This window comes from Drosophila biarmipes, chromosome 3R (assembly GCF_025231255.1).
Source record: "Drosophila biarmipes strain raj3 chromosome 3R, RU_DBia_V1.1, whole genome shotgun sequence".
In the NCBI taxonomy this organism is placed as follows: domain Eukaryota; kingdom Metazoa; phylum Arthropoda; class Insecta; order Diptera; family Drosophilidae; genus Drosophila; species Drosophila biarmipes.
Window position 1 is genome coordinate 15,317,747 of NC_066616.1, and position 20,643 is coordinate 15,338,389.

The window sequence follows — 20,643 nt, forward strand, 5'->3', positions numbered from 1 at the left end:
GTGCCTTATAAAGTGTGAAGTCTGGAAGCAGATTTTTATTTTGAAATTAGCAAACGTCACAATCAGTAAATCACACTTTCAGTGCCTGCACATATAGGTTTATTTATATATGCACTCATTCTTATATACAAATCTCGGTTGACAGATTAAATTTCTTGGTTTACTGATTGTCGAACGCGACTTAGGTCAAGGGTCATTAAAAACAGTCTTCCCATACATTTGAATTAGGAATATAAATTGAAAGTTATGTATTAAGCTAGAGTATTATGCTTAAATAGTTCGAACTTTTTTATTGTATGTGAATTTTTCAACTTATATATTATTTATTTATAGTAATTGATAAAGAACTCACCTTAGGGCCCTCACTGCTCCCCTTTCTGTGATCAGGCTGGACTTCAGCTCATTCACCTCCAGGCGCAGCTGCTCTGTGAGGGCGTTTAGCTTCTGGATGGTGTCCAGATTCTCCTGCAGCTTCCTCTTGATCCTCTGCGGCGGGGCTGCTATCACATTTGTGGTGGTCACACCACCAATTATTACGGGTCGCTCCCGCTCTTTGTCAACCTTGCCCATTTGCTTGGATGACCCTGTAGATGGCCCCTTTTGGGCCTCGAAGGATTCCGTATCCCTGGGTGTCAATTTCCCACGACAGTGCAGCTGGATGCCCTCGATGCGGGTGCGCTTCTCCTGGTTCACCGTATCCCCCACGGATGTGAGGGAGGTGCTCAGCTTCTTCTTTCGCTTCAGCTTGTTCTTGGCCAGCGCTTGCCAGTCCTCGATTTCGTGCTTTTCCGTGTGGAAGCCCTCTCTGAGTTTGGAGCCCGGATCCGTCCTGCGAACCACAGTCCCATTGTGGGGCGCCAGGACATTGGCGGTCCTGCTCCCATTGCATCCCTTGCTAGAGGTCGTTTTGTTTTGGTTTTCAGCCATTTTTATGTAACTTTAGTATATAAAAATGTTGCCGTCGTTTTTTTTGGGTTTCTGCTTTTTCAAGTACTGCATATGCGGTGCACACCGAGCCTGCCGAAAGTCCCTGCTATACTTCACCTGGTCATCGTTGGATTCTCCTCAATCTGAAATGGAACAGTTGTGATTTTTTAATCATATGTATAAATAAAGTGTATCCGACTTTCTTTAATATGAAAAAGTATGGATGATTTTAAAATATTTTTTCAGAAAGGAGGTTACATCTTTCATCTGAAAGGCAAAGATTCTCTTTTGTCTGGCTGCATTGCAATGGCTTCTGTTTAGCCGTTGACTTCTCTGCGCTTTTCCTCGCTGCCCTGAACTAATCAACAAGTATCCCCCATTATTGATTTCCACGGAAAAGCTTTTTCTTTCATTTCGCCACAATGGGTAGGGCCACACATGAATGAAAAGAAACATACTCGTATAGGCACCATGGGACTGGGAAATGGTTTACAACGCGGACTGCGTTGGGTTTACCAAATAAACTGGTCCCGAATGGCCTTTCCTAATGACGTCATGTGGCGCGCCTTTTGGAATAGAACGAGAGTACATGTGTTTGGTTCTGGTACCCCCCCGGGGGGCTCTTTACACGCAATAAAAGCGTTTTTCATTACTTTTTTCTAGAGCAGAATTCTTTGCATTGCTCCCACATCCGCCCCAGAGATTATAACAAAGCATCTATATATTCTGTATGGGCTGCACACACGACTGGGGCCCTCAGTTCATAAAATGCTCTCCGAGAGTTCTGCCCGATCATCTTTATCAAGGCCGCGATCTATATATGTGGAGCGACATATGTGTGTACTTAGCAACCTTCTGGCGCTTAATTGGAATTTGATTTGTTTTTCCAACACGGTCCATTAGGTGTTTATAGGGAGGGCCTTAAGTGGATGATCGCCAAGTTTATTGGTGTAAAGAAACCATATTTTTAGAATATCTATGTATTTTACTTTCAAGGCTTATTGATGGAACTTTCAATCGAATTGGAACCATAAAAATAATTTTAGGATAGAGAGATGTTTAAAAATATGAGGGGAGCAGTAAGTAACGACTTTATAACATGTTGCGATTTCATCAGAGGTCGTTGAAATGGTAATGATGCTTGCTTTGAGGTGTAGGTTTACAGTGTGATGTTTACTTTTGGACTCTTTGGCGCTTTATGGCTCTCATGTTGCATTTCATTTAATTAAATTAAAAACCGCTGCCCCAGTCAACTCGTTAATAAAGTGTTTTCGGGACGACATACACGCCATGGTGACATCACAGCCTCGATGTGACCGGCTTGGATGGGATTGGCTTGGTTCGAGCGAAGCCACCCACTCGGTTTCCATCCACATCGTGCACACGGGCGGATGAAAGTCTCTTTTTGCTCTTTAAGCATGTATATTTTGAGGCATATATCATTTTGAAAATATTGCCAAACGATGAGTCGGTCAGCCGTCGAGAGTACAGTCTTCGCGGCTGATTCACTGAAGATCACGTATACGCACCATTAGCTTCTGAAATCCTTGGGCGTCGTAGACCGAAGTTTGGCGTGCCTCAAACTTGTGTATATTCACTCACTAACTCACTCAACGGCCCGACGATGTTGCAATGTAAGCAGTTTATTTACTGCCTGCTTGCCACTGTTTCTTACAGTGTAATGACGTCAATACGTTAATGTTCAATAGACTTTTTTCGCGTACGGACCAAGTAAAATATTGTCGGTATGTGGAGCAGTTCTTCGACAATTGCTTGGCCAAATTTCCTATAATTCTTTTGAATAATTCACAGAGTTCGTTTCTTCGAGTAGTTACAGAAGTTCGTCGGAATTCAAGTGAGTTGTGTTCGGTTCGTTGGGGAGTATCTTAATTAGTTTGGGATTTTAAACTAAAAGAAGTGTTCTATACTAGGTAAAATTTCGTTTGCTCGGCGATAGCAGAGATCTTTCGTTTCGGCCGGACACCGATTGACTAACTCGGCCCCTCGAGCTTTCGCAAGCTCTTTCACATTCGCCTCCATTTCCATTTAATTAAAAGGAGCTTTGCCACTTGCCCATGCAGTTCTTGGGGATACGGGGTGGCAAAGCTCGGGCCTATGTGCGTGCCCCGAAGGGCCGAAGAACGGACGACGTAGAGCCGGAAGAGCCAATTGAAAGCCGAATTCCTTTTCCTCCCGGTTCCCGTATTCATAACAAAAACAAACCTGCCGAGTATTAATAACCAAAATATGCGCACAACCGCTCCGAATCCGGTCAAAATAGAAGCACACCGAAAAAAAAGAGATATCTAAAGTGATGATCGATGGGTTATTAATTCAGGAAATGTAATGATTAGATATGATGTGGTTTTTGCTACTCAGAAAAAGATAAAAGTAGTTACATTTTTAACCATTTCTTTTTCATTTTTTATATTAAGCGCTTCCGTGTGCTTTGCATACAACTACTTAAAACTTGTGCTAGTTTTAGATAGTGTGCAATCTAAAGACGTGACGTGAGAGCTGCTGAGACGTGCAGCCGCATAGTTATTTATTGAGAACAGAAAAGATACAGTTTATAATAACCACACTTTTAAATCATATGAGAGGGCCAACGAAGGTATGATATTTAAATGTCTTTTAATATCCCAATTTTAGGGCAATAAAAACCAGAAAGTAAATCATTTTAGTTTGTACCTTTAATGCTATAAGCTGCACCACTTCTCGAGACACATAACACTATACGAACCCCAACAGCTGGAACCTTACAAATCACACACAAATTTGACAATCGCCTTAACGACACGATGAATGATGGACACAATTGGAACACATTCCGATTCCAGTCTGTCAGCAGAGTGGAAGTCTAAATAGAAGCACAAAAGGGGAACAAACTTTGCACTATGCTCTGAATGCCTTATCGAGTGGGAGCCACAATCCACTTTGCTTACTCACTATTTGCATTTCTTTCATAGCCAGCTTTTCGACAATAGGAATCCTGACTCGTTTCGTAATCACTTCGCGATCTGTGGTCTAGTAGCCATTGGCATCTCTCTTGGTCCGTTGTCGTCGTTAGGAGGAGTCTTGGGCAACTAAAGTTCCAATTCCACATGACCGAATTAGATTTAGACTGCCTGCTTCCATCCGAACCCAATTGCGGTTGAATGTTCTATCGGCTTGGCCTTTTGACAACTCTTTTATTTTCCATTTAATTGCTGCTCGGTGCACAACTCACTCAAGTTGAGCGGTAGGAACAAACTGAAGATGCGGCGCACATTCTAAAATGGAATAAGCGACGTGCGTGCGTGCATCGCCAAATTTATATAAATAGAAGGAATCACAAATCTATATTTGAAGTTAGGAGCAATTTCAAAAAACCGCTCACCGGTCAACAGTGACGTCACAGAGATATCGATATTATTTAATAATGACTTTTTATATTTTAAGACTTATATATTCAGGTTTTAATATTTACTTTTATTTTATTTTTAGACTACTGGGATTTTTAAATTTTATTAATTAATTAACAATAATTTTCAGCCAAATAAAAAATATTCCAAATTCCAATCAGAATTCGCGCCAAATGCTCCGCAAGCGTTCACACTGGCCGCAGACATCGATTAAGCCCTAAGTGCAATCGATTTATCGATAGGTCCATTACTCATCGCGGAAAACGTGAACGAAAAGCCAGTTGCCGCCTGTCTGCTAGGAACTTTATAGTTTTCAACTGTTTTACGAGGAAACGGCCAGCCCCATCACACAAATATGGTGAGTCCTGCCGCAAATAACCAGGGGATGGACCGGTTAGCCCCAATCAGGGACTCCGCTGCGAGCGGCATGCGATTGTAAACATAACCTGCAAAGAAGCTTCTCGCAAGCCGACGACATCTGCTGACTAATTGGAGACTTTAACTATATATTCCGCTTTGTTCTCAACAATCCGCAGCAACCGCAAATCGTGCTCCTGAAGGAAGGCACCGACACGTCGCAGGGCAAGCCGCAGCTCGTGTCCAACATCAATGCCTGTCAGTCGATCGTGGACGCGGTGCGGACCACCCTGGGTCCCCGCGGCATGGACAAGCTGATTGTGAATGCCCAGGGCAAGGCGACGATCTCCAACGATGGAGCCACCATCATGAAGCTGCTGGAAATCATCCACCCGGCGGCCAAGACCCTGGTGGACATTGCCAAGTCACAAGACGCCGAGGTAAGCGGTTGCCCCTCTCAAGAAAGCCCAAGCACGTGACTCTACTGAAGCTTCGATTTGGGTCCTCTAGGTTGGTGATGGCACCACGTCCGTGGTTTTGCTGGCCGGCGAGTTCCTTAAGCAGGTGAAACCCTTCGTGGAGGAGGGCGTCCACCCGCGCATCATCATCAAGGCCATCCGCAAGGCCCTGCAGCTGTGCATGGAGAAAATAAACGAGATGGCCGTCCAGATTGTCGAACAGTCCAAAGAGGACCAGCGCGCTTTCCTCGAGAAGTGCGCGGCCACTGCCATGTCCTCCAAGCTGATCCACCAGCAAAAGGACTTTTTCTCCCGCATTGTGGTGGATGCCGTGCTCTCGCTGGATGAGCTGCTGCCCCTGAACATGATCGGCATCAAGAAGGTGACCGGCGGTTCGTTGGAGGAGTCGCAGCTGGTGTCGGGCGTGGCCTTTAAGAAGACCTTCTCCTATGCCGGCTTCGAAATGGCCCCCAAGTCCTACGACCAGTGCAAGATTGCCCTACTCAACATCGAGCTGGAGCTGAAGGCTGAGCGCGACAATGCCGAGATCCGTGTGGACAACGTCAAGGAGTACCAGAAGGTAGTGGACGCCGAGTGGCAGATCCTCTACAACAAGCTGGCCAAGATCCACGAGTCCGGAGCCAATGTGGTGCTCTCCAAGCTGCCCATCGGCGATGTGGCCACACAGTATTTCGCGGACCGCGACATATTCTGCGCCGGCCGCGTTCCCGACGAGGATCTCAAGCGCACCATGAAGGCCTGCGGTGGCGCCGTCATGACGACGGCAAACGACATTAAGCCCAGTGTCTTGGGCCTGTGCGAGCACTTCGAGGAGCGCCAGGTGGGCGGAGAGCGATTCAACCTCTTCCAAGGTAAGGATTAACGAATTATCTCAAAAAACTTTAGGAAATTTTATCATATTTATAATACCTTTTTAAAGTCACAAAAAAGTAAGCTAACTTATTTAATCCTATCCTCACCAGGCTGCCCCAACGCCAAGACGAGCACTCTGATCCTGCGTGGAGGTGCCGAGCAGTTCCTGGAGGAGACGGAGCGCTCTCTCCACGACGCCATCATGATTGTGCGCCGCACAATCAAGCACGACTCTGTCGTCGCTGGAGGTGGTGCCATCGAGATGGAGCTGTCCAAGCTGCTGCGCGACTACTCGCGCACCATTGCCGGCAAGGAGCAGCTTCTGATCGCCGCCATCGCCAAGGGCCTGGAGATCATTCCACGCCAGCTGTGCGACAACGCCGGTTTCGACGCCACCAACATTCTCAACAAGCTGCGCCAGAAGCACGCCCAGGGTAAGTTTCTCAAATTACTCGTAAATTGACAACTTCTAGGCAATTCAGGGTTTTAAATTTATCAACAAATGAACTTTAAAACTTTGAATGATTAACAACTCATTTATTCAAAAGTATTTACAAATACTTTACACTATTTATTTCAAAAGATGTTAGGGTTTCTTAATAGATAGTTGAACTTGACTTGAAAATATTTTTTATCAGCTCTAAACTGTTTTATATGACTTTTACGTCCATCAAAAGTCTAGGAAAATCTTGTTTGTATATTCGGTTGGTCCACTTGGTTGTCTGACTGCCTATTTCTTGAGCTGCTCATGCCAGAGCCGGAAGCAAGGCTCCAGGCACAGACCCGGTTTGTCCGGACAGGAGTTGCATATGAACTTGCTAAACTGCAGCATGCCACCTTTGTGGCAATGACGGCAGTTCTTCCGCGCTGGCTTTCCATTCTGCTCAATGACCACAGGTTCGTGCCGGATGGTCTTCACTTTGGCTTCAGCCACCGGCTTGTTTTTCATTTTTTCTGGTTCCTCCGACTTCTGCGGACTGACAGCCAATACCTCGCTGATCACTTCTTCCCTTAGCAGCGATTTGATTATGGCCACACGGAACTCTGAGTAGCTTTTGAGATGACCGCCTCGCGGATTCTGCCCGTTGGCCAGGTACAACAAGTAGGCATTGTGGACGAGAATGTTGAGTAGGAAAATGGCAAGTTTCTTGTCCGCCGGCAGCTCCTGGCAGGCTGGTTGGTAGTGGATCAGGTGCTGGCGACTCTCGTTGCAAGGGCGCAGTTGCCAGTCCAACGCCTGGATCAACTTTGGCCTCGCGATCGTCTTCTGCACGGACAACTCCTTTGCGTAAATGGCCAAGCAGTCGGAGCTGAAGAAATACAAGCTCTTGGCCCGACGGCGCCACTTGACCATCATCAGGGAAGTGGCGTAGCTGGTGGAGATACTGTTGCTAGCCAATCGCTGATGCACCAGCGCCTTGCTATTGCCATATCTATTCCTGTCGAGCAGTCCAGTGCAGTAGGTGCTCCTCTTGGCCATCTCGTGGGCCAGACCAAAGCTGCCGTAGAACTTCGAGGCATATACGATGCGTCCTCCCTGGTAGTCCTCCATGAGCTCCAGAGCCAACTCGTTTCGGTGCTGCACCAGCTGCCGCGAGTTCCGTACCCATGCCGGAGCATCCTCCTGCCGCACAATCTCCGGCAGAAGCTTTACCACCAGGCCACTCCGCTCAGTCAGCATGTGCAGCAAAAGTAAATTGGTGCGGAATTTGTAAGGCAGGTCGTCTTGGTAGCTGAATCTGCCCTTCCACAAAGTGACGGGTTCGTTGAGCACCAGTTGCTGCCCACACACGTAAATGTCCGCCATGCGTTCGTTGATGAAGTTTAGGAGCGGGAAGTCCTTCGTCTTGGTTTTACCCGTCTGCGAGGGCAAGGCATCAAAGTTAAGGCATTCCAGCAGCTGGTGATAGCGTTCTAGGCTCATCTTTCCAGTGAATCCCACGAAGCCGTAGAACATATTGGTGCTCCAGTAATCCGAGAGATGATCCAGCTTTAGGTCACTCATAAGCAGGGAAAGGGCCACAAAGGTTTCCATTTCCTCGGCCGTTGTGGGCTGCGATTTGGATGCTCCTCCCCTCAGATTGCAGCTCTGGGCCAGGGAACTGAAGAACTTGGAGCGGTTGCCCAGCAGCTGGTTGAAGAAGTGCTGCGGGCAATGGAAGCGTTTGCCGAATTTCAGGCCAGTTTCCTGGCTGGGAGTGGGGAATTTGAAGAGCAACCGGGAGCCGGTCTGCTCGCTGCTCCAATCCGGGTCGTAGTCATCCGGTTCGTCTGACGGTTTTGAGAGGGGCGGAGAAGAGATTATATAAGCAAGGGGGCTGAGAAAGTGGGAGGAGGGGTGGCAACTAACCCTGACAGAAGACATCCGCCTCGTGGTAGTTGAGCTCCGAGTAGCCATCTTCGTCGGAGTCGCTCTCCTGGTTGTCCAATTCCAAGCGACTCGCAGTGGTGTCCGACTTCTGCTCCACCGCCAGTTGCAGCTGGAGCTCCGTGAGATCCGGCTTGATGTCCGCAGTGCTCAAATCGTAGTCGGCCAGCGCTGGGTAGCCGTCCAAAGGTTCCGTCTTGATGTCCACACTGCGCCGCTTCACCGGCGACCGGTGGACATCCTGTCGCGGCTTCAATTGCTGCTTGCGCTTTCTCCCCGAGCTCGACATTTTGTCTGGCTTGGTTTTCTTCTCAGATTATTGTTAATATTGTAAACAGCGGAAATTTCAGCCGCAGCAACGCGTGTTTTTCTTCGACCTCTCTGTTTCTCGCCCTCTCTCGCTTGAGTCACTGTGCTATAGTGTGTGCTCTTTCGCACCTTCTCGATTCGTCTGTTTCGCGGGCTGCCGGCGGCGTTGCCACCTGGGCGGAATGTTGCCGTTTAAATCGGTGGGAAATTTAAAATACCAGACCGTTTCAAAAATAAAATTTAAAAAAACTATCTTTTAAACTTTTTAAGAACATATACATTTGAATTTAAATAAGATGGTGTAGCTTATAAAGGTATAAAGTTGTATAAGTTTAATAATATTTTGCCACTTAATTCGTTGCAGGCGGCCAATGGTTCGGCGTCGACATCAACAAGGAGGACATCTCGGACAACTACGAGCAGTGCGTGTGGGAGCCGTCGATCATCAAGATCAACGCGCTGACAGCGGCCGCCGAGGCAGCCTGCATGATCCTGTCCGTCGACGAGACAATAAAGAGTCCCAAGGCCGGGGAAGCCCCGATGGCGGGCGGCGGCATGGGCATGGGTCGCGGCATGGGCAGGCCCATGTAAATGAAATCATCCAGAAATCCAGAGAACTCTCCGCACCCTAATCATCAACACACATTTCTCTCCTAATTTAACACGTACACGTATTACTCGGTCATACCTTCGCATTTCGCTCGCTTGGAAGCCAGAACAACAACAGCAACAATAATCCACTGACCTATCTGTATATGTTTAATAATAAAACAAACAAAATTGAAAACTTATTTTCATAACATAAATAAACGTTTTTAATTCAAATCCGGGACAAGGTGGCCACTCTCTGCAGCGAGTGCTGTTAGGCGGCTTTCGTGCTGTTAAGCGCAACAATTTTAATTGTTGATCCAATCCGTCCCGTAAATAAACAATAAACATGGGTAATCACAAGGTCCTTCGATCGGCGGGCAGCAATCTGCGTTACTCGATGTACGAGTTTATTGACGCGGTGCACAAACGCACGATTATATGGGAGAGGCGGCATCCGAACTTCCACAACCGGGAGCTGAGGGATCAGGCCTGGCAGCAAGTTGGTCAGGAGCTGTGCTCCAATTTTGAGGCCTCCAGCGAGCCGGAAAAGCAGGAAATCGGTGGGTTGTGCTCCGGATATGAAAGCTTTATAATAATCATACCTGTACCTTTATTTACCAGTAAAAACCCTGCTCAAACGGTGGAAAAACACCAGGGACAGCTATTTGCGGGTCAACCGGCTGCGTCAAAATGGCGAGGAGGTGGCCAGAGCATCTTACATCTACGAAAAGGAGCTGAGTTTCCTGCTGGACGTGAAAGCCGAATCGGAGGACGACGAGGAGCCCTTGAAGGAGGAGCCCAAGCCCCCGTTGAAACGGAAACGGCCGACAGCCGCTCAGAGATCTGCAAAGACGCCCAGAAGGAGGAACTCCGGCCTGGAAACAAGTTTGGAGGCCGACACCAATAATCCAGCGACTCCGGACAAACTACAAGCGGTGCTGGAGGATCTGACCTACACAAGCCAGGATCCTACGCCTCCTGAGATCATTCCCCTCCCTCAGGTTCCAGCAGATCCGCCTTGTAGTACAAATGGCGCCTTCACATCCACTGATCCCGACCAGGCCTTCTTCGACACCATTAAGCCCCACATGCAACGGATGGACGCCGATCGCAAGCTAGACTTCCAGATCGAGGTCCTCAAAATACTTCGCAATTTTAAGCCAAATTAAAAGATAAGAGCAAAACTTAAATCATGCTTTTGGCTATGCATTTACATCAACAGCGGATGTAGTTAACAGAGAGCTAACATGACCATTAGATGCAAAGTAATCGTTATCGAACATCGGTTACAGCCCTTGGCGCAAAATTTTAAAAATTGTAATTTCTCAACTACTTACAAAAATGTTGGTTCATAAAATATGATTCAGTGAACACTTTTCTTAAATAACTGAAATTGTGAAAAATACTAAAGATCAGGATCATTTTTATTTTACCCCTGGTAATATAATTGTCCTTGTCAATTTATTGAATCTTATTTTAATGTTTAATATGTGCTGTATGTGATTTAATATTGCTAATCATCTAGATTCGTCTTTACAGTAAACTTTAGTGCCTTATACAATACAAATTAGGAATAATAATAATTGAACACATTAAGCTAAGGATCCTTATTGATTATACAACTTTGATTTAAGCAGAAATTTAAAATATAAGGCTCAAATAAAATTGTAAATTTGTTTCGTCGTTACTTTTTAAATCTTATTTATGGTATACTCGTATGACATTTTTGTTTCCAATTCTGTATGCAACGTAATTGATATTTTTATTCAAATGGCTTGCCCTACTACTTTCCATGCAGCTGCCTAAGAATAATCCCTTGCTCGGCCGGATGCTGTCCCAATACATATTTATCGCCTGCAGCGAAATTTTAGTACAAACATAAACTGTCAAAAAGATACATAAGCCATCGGATGGCCTGTGTTCCAAAGCGGTCCGACCAGTTTCGGCTGATGTTGATAAAAAAGAGCTTAAACCTGTATCCATACAGCTTGTCCCTCCTATGCCAATCGAGTTTCCATTATGTATACAGATTTCTTCATGTTTTTTGCTCAACATCAAGGCATATTCATGTGTTTTACGAGTGTATTCATAAGACCACACTTCAGACGACACCCTTAAAAAAGAAATCGCTGAAAACAGTTAAGGAAGCCGTAGGGGTAACTCAGAGATTCGGATTCGGTGTCGCCTTTCAAGCGTTCCAGACGGTTGGAAGTTTCAGGAGTGACTCCTATGGGGGGTATGGAACTGGGACCGTTACCCCGAAAACCCGCCCCCGTACTCCACATGACAAATGTGGCCCGTACCGATTTGATAATGCCGTTCTCCTCGGAGTCCCCCATCCCAATTCCCACTTAACTGCATATGGTTTTCGGTGGTTGTTTCGGGTCTCGGAAATTTCAGTCTGCGATCGGGACCCTACCCTCCACTTCACCCATTAGCAACGGCTCTGGCAGCTGTTGTGCGCTATTAAATGCTCCCTTAGATCCTCGCATCCGACTACCTGCATCTGCTGAATGGAAAAACACTGGGAAAAATCTACTTTACGTTATAGAAGAAAATTTCCTTTTATAGCTGCACTTTTCTTTCATCGATTGCTTCTATGTGGATTACAACTCTCAAGCAACCAATTATCAGCAAATTCTTTGTTCTTTTCATTGATGGTTTCTCTGGCTATCAATTTAACTTGTATTTTGATAAGAAAAAAACAAAATATAAAAAAAAGTCACAAAAATAAATTAAAACAGTTTAATAGGTTACAATAAGGGATGGATTTTACCGAAAAACGGAAAATTTAATTAAAATTCTTAACATACTTATTTTTTAAGACTGCTTATTTTCAAATGTAACCGTCGGTTTAACAATCCACTTTTTTCTCAGTGTATTAAGGCATTCCCGGCGTGTGTAACGTATTTTCCTGCCCTGACAAAACCCGGCACCGCAGTAGATTTAGGTCTTCTACCCCTAGAGTTCCGAACGACCGTGTACCTGTAGCAATTCTGGGCATTTCAGTGAAATGGAATAATAGACAGGAAGTCCCTTCGATGGCTTTTATTCCTTTCAAGGGCCATGCCGCCCTAGTAGATGATCGTGCAGAGATTGTTTTGTCCTATGATGCTGGTTCTAGCCTGTCCTATCCTATCCTTAAACTAGATTCCAAGACCAAGTGCCCTGAGCTCGGCTCAGGTGGAGTTATCCAGCAGAACCACCTGCGTGTTTTGGTACCTCTGCCAGGCACTCTCCGCCTGCCCTAAGTACGCTCCGATCTCCTGTCGCTTATTGGGAAGATCGTACTTCTCGAGAGCTAGCTTCATGAGTACGTACTCCAGGCTGCGTACTCCACCGAAGTTGTTCGGATCCCTTAGGTTGTCCACTAGGGCGACGAACTTTCTGAGCAGCTCCACCAGCTGACCAAAGTTGGTCAAGTCCTCAAGGGCGGCATCCACTTCGTTGACGTAGCGCAGACTCAGCTTGATTCTCCTGGCCAGGTCGGAGCTCCTGCCCGCCAGGGGTGACAGCTCGGCGTTCAGCTGCTGCACCGATCTCCGGGTATCAATCACCTTCTGCAAAGTGTCCCGATTGTACCGATCCTGATCCGTCCACTGGGCCATCGGAGCCCTGGCAGTCGTAGCCGTTCCTTCATTGTCCACCAATGATATCCGATTGTTCTCCACCACAATGGTCTTGTCAATGGTGTCTGTCGTGTTGGCTGGCGGCTTAACATGGAAGTCCAGGGAGAAGTGGAACTGCATGTTACCCTGCAGGGATTAGAGATGAGTTAGAAATCTGCCGGAAATATTGCATCACAAAACACATGCCTGGACCAAAGTAAGTGTTCCCAGGAGCACTAAAACACTCGTAGAGGACCACATCTTGCCGGCGGAGTGGGAAATGTTTGACTGATTCCGAGTCGAGATCTCGCGATCACACCACTTCGTGCAATCCAGGCTCGGCATCGCGGCTTATCAGGCGGCGGGGTTATCACTTGGCTGCCACTTGACCGATAACAGATCCATTCAGTGAGTTTTCTGGGAACAGCCAGGGGAGCCCTCGGCGTGTGGAGCATTTTCCATTGCCAGACAAAGCGCCAGTCACGTGGTCGCTGAGATGAAAAGTAAGTACAGTGAGGTGAGCGATCGCCAACTTAAAACCATTTCAAGGTGCCTGAATAGCAAATATCTCAATTTGTTGAGAGGTTCGTTGCCAACATGACCTTTCTGAAAACTATTAAGTTTTTTGACCCAGGCGGGGAACACAGAAAATAAAATAATCTTGTATTGTGAAGATTCGACAACTTATATCTTTAAAAAAAACACTATAAAAATAAAAAATGATTATTAATATTTAATTATACAAAGTACTTTTTGTAAACTAATATATTTGAGACTTAATAAAACGACTTCAATATAGCCTATAAAATCTATTTCGGATATATAACCTATATGCTCTCACTAATTTGGAGTTATGTTATAAAAATAGGGCCCATTAATATTAATTAGGCTGTGCGCCGTTGGTAATATAATTTTGTATTAAATAATTGCTATCACGAGCGCAAAAATATACCCTCGGGGAAGGGCAAAACCCATAGTACTATTAAGATAATTCCTTTTTATGATTAGTGTAAGTGGTTCGGGTCTGAACACACTTAATATTTTGTTGCGATACGGACAGAAGCGAACCGGAAAAGTTCCCACGTGGATGGGCTAAGTACGTATTTGAAATCTTAGAAATCATGTTGTACACAAGATCGTTGTATTTCAGTCGAGTTCTGCTGTGTTATTACCCATATTGGGAGATGGACACATGGTTGCCCCATTCCCAAATTGGTTCCCACGTGGAGGGGCCACGCGAATGCCGATGTAAACTGAATAAAAGTGATATAAAAGTTTCGACATGGCAGGGGTAACGCCATAGCCCGCATGGTTATTTCGGCTTCGTGAATCATCCACCTTTTTCGGGAACTCATTTCACAAGCCATTTCCGTTACGAGTCTGGGCCGCATTTCCGACTCTCTCAAGGGTTAACATCTGCTCGATTGGTTCGCTTATCAGGCGTCTGAGGTAACGACAACCATTCATATCGCCTTTTGTGTTTACGCGTGCAATAATAATTATAATGTACACAGAGCCACAGTGGCGATAAGGTGCGAGTGCTATCGGGGGCCGTACGTATTATACAGACCCTATATTATAGACGGATGTTTGTTTGTGCGAAAGTATGCCTTAATTTAGAAAACGGTATCAAAGCAGAGCAGGGCAGTTCATGGAAGCCATGGCGATAGGGTCGGGCCGAAGAAAAGCATAAAACGAATGCGAGTCGAGTATGCGGGGATCAATAGTAGAAATTGCGCAGCAAAATGAAATTATTCCACTGCTTGAAAAAAACCCGAGCAGAAGGAAGAAAATAAAATAAAATAACCGTTGACACACACTCACATGATTGCCCACAACATATTCACGATTCTACACAGGGAGAAACTGAGGATAATTTTGAGGCCAAGAATATACAGAACTCATAGGTAGTGTTTCCCATTCCCTGGTAAATTTGCCTATGCTACAATTTCCTATTCGCAGACATCATAAGCAACATTAAGCATTGTTTTTTCCAATGTTATATCCACCAGAGGTAAATATTTTTCTTTTGTGCGATCAACTTATTTTTATATTTTAATTTTTTTTGTATTTTTCTTCAGCATTTGCGTACTTTGCACGCATCTGCACATATGGGTGTACAAAAATACCCAGGGGATGGGGACTGATGATTGGGGATTGGACCAGGGGGAGGTGGGGGCACGGGCTCGTCGGGGACCAACGCACAAAACTTGTAAATACGACTGCCGCCCATTTCGCTCTTCGAGTATCTCCGTCCTGCTCCGCTCACAGCGCGTGTGGCGGCACAACGTGAGTTTTCGGATGTGTGTGTATCTTACAGATACCAATTGCGTAGATATAGACACAGCTACCAGGCCCAGTTCGGGGGACCAGTGTACGCAACTTTTGTTTTGCCCCGTCTCGCTGGGATACCCTAGGTAACCCGTTTGCGGAGACGGGGCATGTTGGGTGCCCACGCAACTTATTTTAGAAAACGGGTGTCTTTGGAAAGCCGCATAATGGTTTTACCAATTAACTGGCCTAACAACACTTTTAGGGTTACAGTTTCCCGAGAACTAAGAAAGTAATTCAAAACTTTCAATCTGTTTATTTGAATTTTTACATTAAAATTTAAAGCCCACTTTACAATAATCCTGAAAATCAATCTTTTCATACAGTAAAAACTTCACATTAAAGAAAATATTAGTAGGAATAAAACTGGATTAGAGCAAGAAAGTCTAGTTTTTCGGAGTTCAACTGTTAATTGTAACTAAAACTAGATTTCCCACTTGAGCACATTATGTTTAAACGACAGACAAGGGGTACCTAACGTTTCCATAAAGTCACGTTTTCAGATGATTTATAGATGTTTTTTCCCCAGTTTTTTTGTTGAGCTTTAAACAATGAGAAATTCTCGCAATCGCAAATTTAAACGGACGTGAGAGAGGCGAAAGGCCCCTTTTCCACTCGACCCCTGTGAAATCCACTATCGCCGTCGCCATTTATCGTTCGCAATTAGCTTAAGCAGAGCGCCATAAAAATAAAAGAGTAGCAGCAGAAAGCGAAATAAAAACAAAATTGTTTACGCTTTTGATTTGCCTTAAGTTCGAGTACAGACACACAGACACCCATGCCTTTTAGGGGTACTAAAAGCAAACAGCTCTTGTCGAGGTAAAAAAAGGTGATGACGATTGCATCTGATCTGATTATGAGATGATGTATTAAAAAGAAACATACCAAAATGTATTTAATTATACTTTTTAGCCAGGAGTATTTTTATTGGCAAGAAATTCAAACAGCAAAGAATATTTTTTTCACAGATGACATTTCATTTGTCATCAGTGACACCTTTAAAGGAATATTTTACTATCATGTCCATGACTTTTAGTCATAAATTTCCATCTTTCCAGATATTTATAGTACATCTCTGTACGCTTCGTTACTATGTGGATGGCCATCCGCAGTGGTATGTATATAGAAGCGTATATACATCTGTATGTATTGCTCGGGGGTGGCCTGAAATCATTGAAAACATAACGAAAAAACCGAAGAGTGCGGGTCTCAGCATAAACCGAAATCAACAGGGGAAAACGCTTTCAGTGCTCAATATGGACAACCCATACAGTTATTGTCTTGTATTCTTTGGCTTTTTTCAGTTCGATCGGCGGTACGAGTGCACGTATATATGCACTCGTTAGGTACATATGTACTTGGGGGGTAGCGAAGCGGTAAACAACGACACCGAATTCAAAACCGAAGCCCATTGCCAACTCTGTGTGCTGTCTGTAAATCCAGTTTTCTTTTGCGACATCGCTTATAAAGAAATCCCAAAGAGGCGAGGTAAAAAACAGAAACGTCAAATACAGAGAAACAAAAATAGTAAACAATAGGCTGGATGATTCATGTAACCATCAAATTGCTCGGGGGTTTATCGAAGCGTGTTGGGAGCAGTGTACCAAAAATCGTACAAATTACAAATACACTTTCAGCAGACTGATTCAAATGCTGACGTGAAGTTACAAGGTATTTGTCTCTCTGTAGGGAGGGAGGTGCGAGATGAGGTGATTCGAGGCACGTTCGCCACTCGCAGTTCGGCGTCTGTTTTTTCTTCGAGCAACCTCCAGAGAAATCCACCTAGATAATACTAGTTTAGACCGCCGGTGAGTCATGTTCGTGTTTTGCCCACTTACCTCGGCGCTAAACTGATCCAAGCCGCTCTCTCCACTGTCCTCCTTCTGGGATCCACACTTTTTGGCGGTTCCATCGCACCACAGTCGCCAACTCCTTCTGTCCCAGCTCGAAATATCCAAAAGTCCAACCTTTTTTAAAACCGATCTCTTACCCCATTTCTTCATTTGCAGCTAAAGGTAATTTCCACAAATGAGTTTCCAAATGCTTGCGCTATCAACACTTTTAAACTAATTTGCCAAGTAATGGAAATTCATTACGTATCGCTGTTGACACACCAAACTTAAATTTGGTTGCCTTGACTCATTTTTTCCTAATCGAAAATTTTAATTTGGAAGCTTTTGCCTAACTAAACAGCTTTGGACTTGAAATAGTTTGTTTTGAAGTTCCCCAACAATTGTATTATTATACTATTATGTCAAGTAAGAGCGGTTCTGAAAAATAATCATATTTTATATGGACTTGGATTTTCGAGCTGGCGAGGTTCGAGTGCATCCAAGTCTCTCAGGCGATACCATTGAAAATGTTTTATCTCTTTGTTCACTTCTTAGGGGGGATTTGGGGAATGGATGGGGTGGGAATGGGATTTGGGATTTTACGACCTCTTTTTGGGGAGGGGGTTTACACACTGATTGTTTGATCGTCAGGCCATTGGGGGTTTTCTAAGTTTCAACTTGACTTCGGTGCTCGCTGAGCTCTCTTGGAATGATCTTATTGGTCTCATATCAATATATATATTCTGCTTATACATTCATGTATCTATTTTGTGAAGTGGTGTAGTAAAACCTTTAAACATTTATCGTTATCATGCTGACTGCTTGTGTAAGAATCTACAAAATGCATAAATGTGTCGTATATAAATTTCCTCAACTCACAATGACAATTCGCACTTATCGCTTAGGTGTCTATGGATCTGCCAATCCGACATTGTTACACAAGTATTTAGGCACCTATGCAGAACTAACATAGGAACAATCAGGATAGTTATTCACATTGAAACGGAATTGGAAAGAGTTGTGTGTGCCCTTCGGGGCATGTCACCCCTTGGGTTCTGTAAAGTTGCTTATCGTTTCGTTTTTATTCGCATGTCGCTATATATCTGGGTGTCTGTGAAATGCAGCTGCATTTTTATATATTTATATGCACACATGGTGTATGCACATTGCCTTTGTTTCGATCGCCTAGTTCAGCGCTTTTAGTTTTATATTTTTTGTTTCTGGTTCTGTTTTCGTTTCTCGCTTAGAAATCGTGCCGCAAACTAAAACATGTGAGAACCTCGGTAGTGGAATTTTTCGGCGCACATGTTGTTCGCCTCTTCTGGAATGTGGAGGGGCTCATAATCTAGGGGGGATTTGCCGATTAGCTCTGAAAATAAAATTGCCAACGAAAAACGGTACGTGATAACGCAAATAAAAACACAAATTTTGGTTGTTTTTTTTTTTGTTAATTATACAAAGCTTTAATAAATTACTTTACGAAAGCCGTGTACAATTGTTTATTGTTTTTTCTATGGATTTCTTGTTGGTTGGTTTTGTGGGGTTTTCTTTCGATTTTTTTTCAAATTATAAAAGTTGACTTGGATCTTACACAATTCCAATATTGCTTGACAATTTTTCTCAGATTTCTATTCACAATCGTTTCTATAATTACAATCTTGAACGGCGAGTGTGCTCTTCAAGTTCGCCTTCATCTTGTGTGGTCCGTTTAAGGTAATTGTGTGGGTAACTAATTAAACATTTTCTCTTCAGTTGTATTTGTTTTTAATTTGTATATATACCAGGTTTAAAAATATAGCAAAGTATCACAAAAAATTGCAAATTAAATTGTAAATTAGATCAATGGAGAAATTAAAAAAATACATAGTGCTTGGTTGCTTGCTTTTTCATTGTTTTTAGAACGACGAATCTTGTTTTCGGCTTAAATAAAAGAGGTTAAAAGTAATATTCGAACTTGGTCGAATCGTCGTCGTTACGCTTTAAGTTTAAATGTAAATAAAAAATGAATTTAATTTCTTCTCGGGGGCCGACAGATCCGCAGTTGCCTTGGATGGGGGCACAAGCGCCTTGGACTCGCACGGAGAGCGCCGCGATCTTGCTGCGGGCTCCGAACTTTGAAATGGAAATTAATTTGTACTGATTGGTGTTGAAAAAGTCGGCGGGCCGGAACGCTTGTGCCCACGGGCCAAGGCAGAGCAGGCGGATTTCGACCCTGTTTTGGTCTGTTTTAAGTGGTTTTCTTTTTGATTAACTTCTTTACAAATAGCTTTTGTATCTTTCCTGCTTCAATGAAATCTAGGCCGTGTTCCCGGCCCAAATGTACGTCCAGTAAGTAACAAACGTTTAGCTTACACTTAAAAAAAATGCAAAATTCTGCGCGACAAGTTTAGAGTTCTTCTGTGGGGCGTGTATTTTCGTATGGGGCGGGGGGAAATGGGGCGAGCCGGGGCATCCCGAGCACTGCTCGAGTGACCCTCGCTCAGTTCAATACTCTAAGTAGTGGGTGTATGTATGGGGTGTACTTGTAGTGTAACTTGAAGATACAAGCTTTAAAGCTACCAATATATGACAACTTGCTCAGTAAACCTAAACAGTACTTGACTTTTTTGGCTTTTCAACATTTTAAAACTATCATCGAGTGTTTTGTTATAGTTTCATCTCTCTCTCTCTCTCTCTCTCTCTCTTCATCATAATTTAGCTGTTTCAGGAAATTAAACAATATGCGTAAACAAAACTCAAGTGTGTTCTTATTTCTGGGGGATTCAACTATCAATTACGTTTTGGGGTTCCTTTTGTTTTTGGCTTATCACTTCGGGCCAATTCACTTGGCAAAACACATAACAAAACTCACGCTCGCTGCTGCCTCTTCCTGCGCAAAATACAAATAACTTTGGATTGGTTCGGTTTTCGGGGGATCGGGAGGTGTGGGAGGCTGGGGGCTGGGTTTTTGCTTAAATAATTTACATACATATTAATATTAACAATTAATAAGTAATGCTAATAATGAAAATAAGGTACTGGGTTCAAGTGTTTCAGTATTGAGCATCAACGAATAGTTTACATAAAGTAGTTTCATTTCTTCATCCTCATCTCGCGACTTCTATATCTTTTCCTCTCTCGTAAAGCCTTGGCTTTGGGGATTGCAACTCATACAGTTTTTTAGTTGTTTTCACAATTGTTTCCGCTTGGCGCAAGATCAAACATATTTTGGAATAAATAAAATCTTGCTTGCGCCGATTGCGCGCTACCGCATTTACAAGTGCTGATCGATCTTATTCTTATTCTTATTGTTTATCGTTTGTCGATTTATCGTTTTTAGAAAATTTTATTTGAACATTTTAGCGTTGTTCCCTTCTATGTACAATTCAAGAATGTTTAAATTAGAATTTTTTAAAGCCTTTTCGCAATTACAGATTAAGAATAATTACACATGTTACATGTTCGCATATGTAGCTCAGTATTTTTGGGCAATTGCTTCTCTCGCGCGACGCAAAACTAAAAGTAATGGAAGTATCTAGGTAGGTCAAAATTACAATACAATAGTGGATCAATATATCTTAAGGTAGAGGAGAGTTGTTATAGACG

The 20,643-nt window shown here is 43.9% G+C and overlaps 5 protein-coding genes across 8 annotated transcripts in view; 2 read left to right on the top strand and 3 right to left on the bottom strand.

The window, feature by feature from the left end:
- LOC108031425 (uncharacterized) overlaps window positions 1-4,086 on the bottom strand; it is a 25,052-nt gene extending 20,966 nt beyond the window's left edge. For 3 of the 4 annotated variants that reach the window (XM_017104826.3, XM_044095328.2, XM_044095326.2), the window contains exons 1-2: window positions 2,457-2,925; window positions 353-1,070 (exon numbers count right to left, since the gene is read on the bottom strand). In XM_017104826.3, coding sequence (XP_016960315.1) covers window positions 353-927 — 575 coding nt within the window. In that variant the 5' untranslated portion in view covers window positions 928-1,070; window positions 2,457-2,925. Of the gene's footprint in view, window positions 1-352; window positions 1,071-2,456; window positions 2,926-3,876 lie in introns of those variants that run through there. The other variant, XM_017104827.3, reaches the window with a different exon arrangement.
- A 448-nt stretch (window positions 4,087-4,534) lies between these two features.
- LOC108031860 (T-complex protein 1 subunit eta) lies at window positions 4,535-9,487 on the top strand. Its single transcript, XM_017105614.3, has 5 exons — window positions 4,535-4,689; window positions 4,868-5,128; window positions 5,199-6,018; window positions 6,130-6,453; window positions 9,061-9,487. The coding sequence occupies exons 1-5, from the start codon at window positions 4,687-4,689 to the stop codon at window positions 9,285-9,287; spliced, it is 1,635 nt and encodes a 544-aa protein (XP_016961103.1). The 5' UTR covers window positions 4,535-4,686; the 3' UTR covers window positions 9,288-9,487.
- Window positions 6,536-8,802, bottom strand: LOC108031859 (uncharacterized). The gene is made up of 2 exons (XM_017105613.3): window positions 8,370-8,802; window positions 6,536-8,290 (listed from the first exon to the last, which is right to left on the bottom strand). The coding sequence occupies exons 1-2, from the start codon at window positions 8,674-8,676 to the stop codon at window positions 6,750-6,752; spliced, it is 1,848 nt and encodes a 615-aa protein (XP_016961102.1). The 5' UTR covers window positions 8,677-8,802; the 3' UTR covers window positions 6,536-6,749.
- Window positions 9,488-9,521: 34 nt separating the features above from the next.
- Window positions 9,522-10,974, top strand: LOC108031844 (uncharacterized). Its single transcript, XM_017105594.3, has 2 exons — window positions 9,522-9,847; window positions 9,909-10,974. Exons 1-2 carry the CDS (start codon window positions 9,634-9,636, stop codon window positions 10,454-10,456), a joined length of 762 nt encoding a protein of 253 aa, XP_016961083.1. The 5' UTR covers window positions 9,522-9,633; the 3' UTR covers window positions 10,457-10,974.
- A 1,044-nt stretch (window positions 10,975-12,018) lies between these two features.
- LOC108031845 (uncharacterized) lies at window positions 12,019-13,470 on the bottom strand. The gene is made up of 2 exons (XM_017105595.3): window positions 13,103-13,470; window positions 12,019-13,042 (listed from the first exon to the last, which is right to left on the bottom strand). Exons 1-2 carry the CDS (start codon window positions 13,238-13,240, stop codon window positions 12,467-12,469), a joined length of 714 nt encoding a protein of 237 aa, XP_016961084.1. The 5' UTR covers window positions 13,241-13,470; the 3' UTR covers window positions 12,019-12,466.
- Between the last annotated feature and the right edge of the window lie 7,173 nt (window positions 13,471-20,643).

Coding starts and splice junctions, on each gene's coding strand:
- LOC108031860 (XM_017105614.3), top strand. Junction 5,129..5,198: donor CCAAGTCACAAGACGCCGAG/GTAAGCGGTTGC, acceptor TGGGTCCTCTAG/GTTGGTGATGGCACCACGTC. Junction 6,454..9,060: donor GCGCCAGAAGCACGCCCAGG/GTAAGTTTCTCA, acceptor AATTCGTTGCAG/GCGGCCAATGGTTCGGCGTC.
- LOC108031859 (XM_017105613.3), bottom strand. CDS start 8,676: ATGTCGAGCTCGGGGAGAAAGCGCAAGCAGCAATTGAAGCCGCGACAG. Junction 8,291..8,369: donor GGCGGATGTCTTCTGTCAGG/GTTAGTTGCCAC, acceptor CAAAACCGTCAG/ACGAACCGGATGACTACGAC.
- LOC108031844 (XM_017105594.3), top strand. CDS start 9,634: ATGGGTAATCACAAGGTCCTTCGATCGGCGGGCAGCAATCTGCGTTAC. Junction 9,848..9,908: donor GCCGGAAAAGCAGGAAATCG/GTGGGTTGTGCT, acceptor TTTATTTACCAG/TAAAAACCCTGCTCAAACGG.
- LOC108031845 (XM_017105595.3), bottom strand. CDS start 13,240: ATGCCGAGCCTGGATTGCACGAAGTGGTGTGATCGCGAGATCTCGACT. Junction 13,043..13,102: donor GAACACTTACTTTGGTCCAG/GCATGTGTTTTG, acceptor TAATCCCTGCAG/GGTAACATGCAGTTCCACTT.